Source organism: Dinoponera quadriceps, unplaced genomic scaffold, assembly GCF_001313825.1.
Source record: "Dinoponera quadriceps isolate SergipeBrazil2010 unplaced genomic scaffold, ASM131382v1 scaffold11443, whole genome shotgun sequence".
NCBI classification, from domain to species: Eukaryota; Metazoa; Arthropoda; class Insecta; order Hymenoptera; family Formicidae; genus Dinoponera; species Dinoponera quadriceps.
The window spans coordinates 1-1,809 of record NW_014565184.1 but is presented as its reverse complement, the minus strand read 5'-3'; the positions used below and the strand labels follow the sequence as shown (position 1 = coordinate 1,809).

At 33.1% G+C, this 1,809-nt stretch overlaps 1 protein-coding gene across 1 annotated transcript; it reads right to left on the bottom strand.

Moving 5' to 3' along the window:
* Positions 1 to 6: 6 nt before the first annotated feature.
* On the bottom strand, positions 7 to 1,779 carry LOC106751332 (lipase 3-like). Its single transcript, XM_014632215.1, has 4 exons — positions 1,450 to 1,779; positions 1,093 to 1,207; positions 499 to 742; positions 7 to 313 (listed from the first exon to the last, which is right to left on the bottom strand). The coding sequence occupies exons 1-4, from the start codon at positions 1,760 to 1,762 to the stop codon at positions 20 to 22; spliced, it is 966 nt and encodes a 321-aa protein (XP_014487701.1). The 5' UTR covers positions 1,763 to 1,779; the 3' UTR covers positions 7 to 19.
* Positions 1,780 to 1,809: the final 30 nt, after the last annotated feature.

Genomic DNA, 1,809 nt, shown 5'->3' with positions numbered 1-1,809 from the left:
TTATCGGCGCGAGATCACACTATTGCCCGAAAAGTGGCAAAAGATTGTTTATAACAACGATTAATACTATGATCAAAATATCGTGACACCTTATTGTTATTAATAAAGAAAATAGTTCTAATATTATATGAACTTTTGCAAACACGTAACTTACAGTGTTAATCTGCAGCGGATCAGCACCTGCGATTATAAAGTATATAGCAATGCAAATAGGTTGAGTAATTGCTCCGTCGCAACAGAAATTTCGTCCTATTCCAACCATTGTCGCAGATTGCGGAAGAAAATCGTATATGTTATGTTTAGCGAAAAATGCCTGCGAAGCAGTTGGAAAACATAAATATATATTTATAGCAAATTGTGTCAGTGCATTAATTACGAAAAAAAACATGATTTAATTCATATTTTACTTTATCTTCTTAGTGTTAACGTTTATAAATGATCCCTTTAGTATACTAGAAGTAAGCCAAGTAAATCACAAAAACAGATTTTAGCGTTTACCGTCAATACTGGCGCTGTATTGACAATTTGCCTGAATGTAGGCATTACTTTCTTCCAGAAGGCACTTGGGCCAAGGGAAACACTTAATTGTATCTTCGCGTTATATTCCGGTTTCATTGATAAGAGAACGAATAAAATTGTCGATCCCATCGAATGAGAGACGTAGTGCATTTTTTCTTGCCCAGTGTAATTAAGGACATAATCGAACATAACTGGCAGATCCATCAATGCTACCTCATGAAAGCTGCGTAGAAAAAAATGCTAAATTTCAAATAAATAATTACTTCAATATTCCTAGCAATGTTTTTATACTTTTAAGAGTAAGAAAATTTTATTTCGATGAAGTAAATATTTTATTTGGATAATTTACTTGAAAATACATATTTTATTCATCCAGCGCACTTCATCCAAACCAAATTTAATTCAAGTAAAAATTTGATAAGAAATATTAGAATAATCATTTATTTAAATCTATCGTTTTTTCCTGAGTAAAATACAGAAATATCGATATATGAAATACCAAATCATATTATTTAATAAAATTATTTAGTTAGAATATTTTCTTTCTAAAAGATCTTCAACGTGACATTTCACCTAAATTGCCAAAATTTGCGGTCATAAATCGTCATGTTTAAGTGCAACCTGCAATAGCTGTTTCCTCTAATATTCCCCAGCCACACATCGTATCCTTGATCAGCCAATAAGAATGCTGCAACATCAAAATAAACCGGCGCGAATTTATAATATATCAACTTATGCCAATTTACCCCAAGATTTTAGAATTATTTTTCTCTCAGCGAAAATAAAAAGCCGATAACATCTTGATGTTTTGACAAGAAAAACGTTGATTGATTTACTATAGGCAAGTTTTTCACGCTACGCCTCAAGTCGATTTTCACACTTCAAAGTGACGTTACCAAAGCATTATTTATTCTCGTTCTACACACGTACGTAAGTCTTTGCCGGGACCGAACATCACCCAGCTCTCGGACGAAGATAAGATACCATGTTGTATAAACACAACGTTCTTCTTCTTTTTATCTTTCCACAATGGACTCCCAGGTATCCTGTGTATTTGCAAATGATAACCATCTTCCGTAATAACGCTGTGCTCTTCAGCGGGATATCCATATTGTTCCACCATGCCGATCTGGAAAAAGGAATCTACGTAAGTATGCGATACACGTATGATATGATATTGCAATTTTAAATTTGTACGAAAAAAAATAATTTCGCTTTTGTAAATGTCATTGTTGCTGCACATTCATTGCGACAGCGATAATATTTAATTGGTATAACTAATTTAGCGAA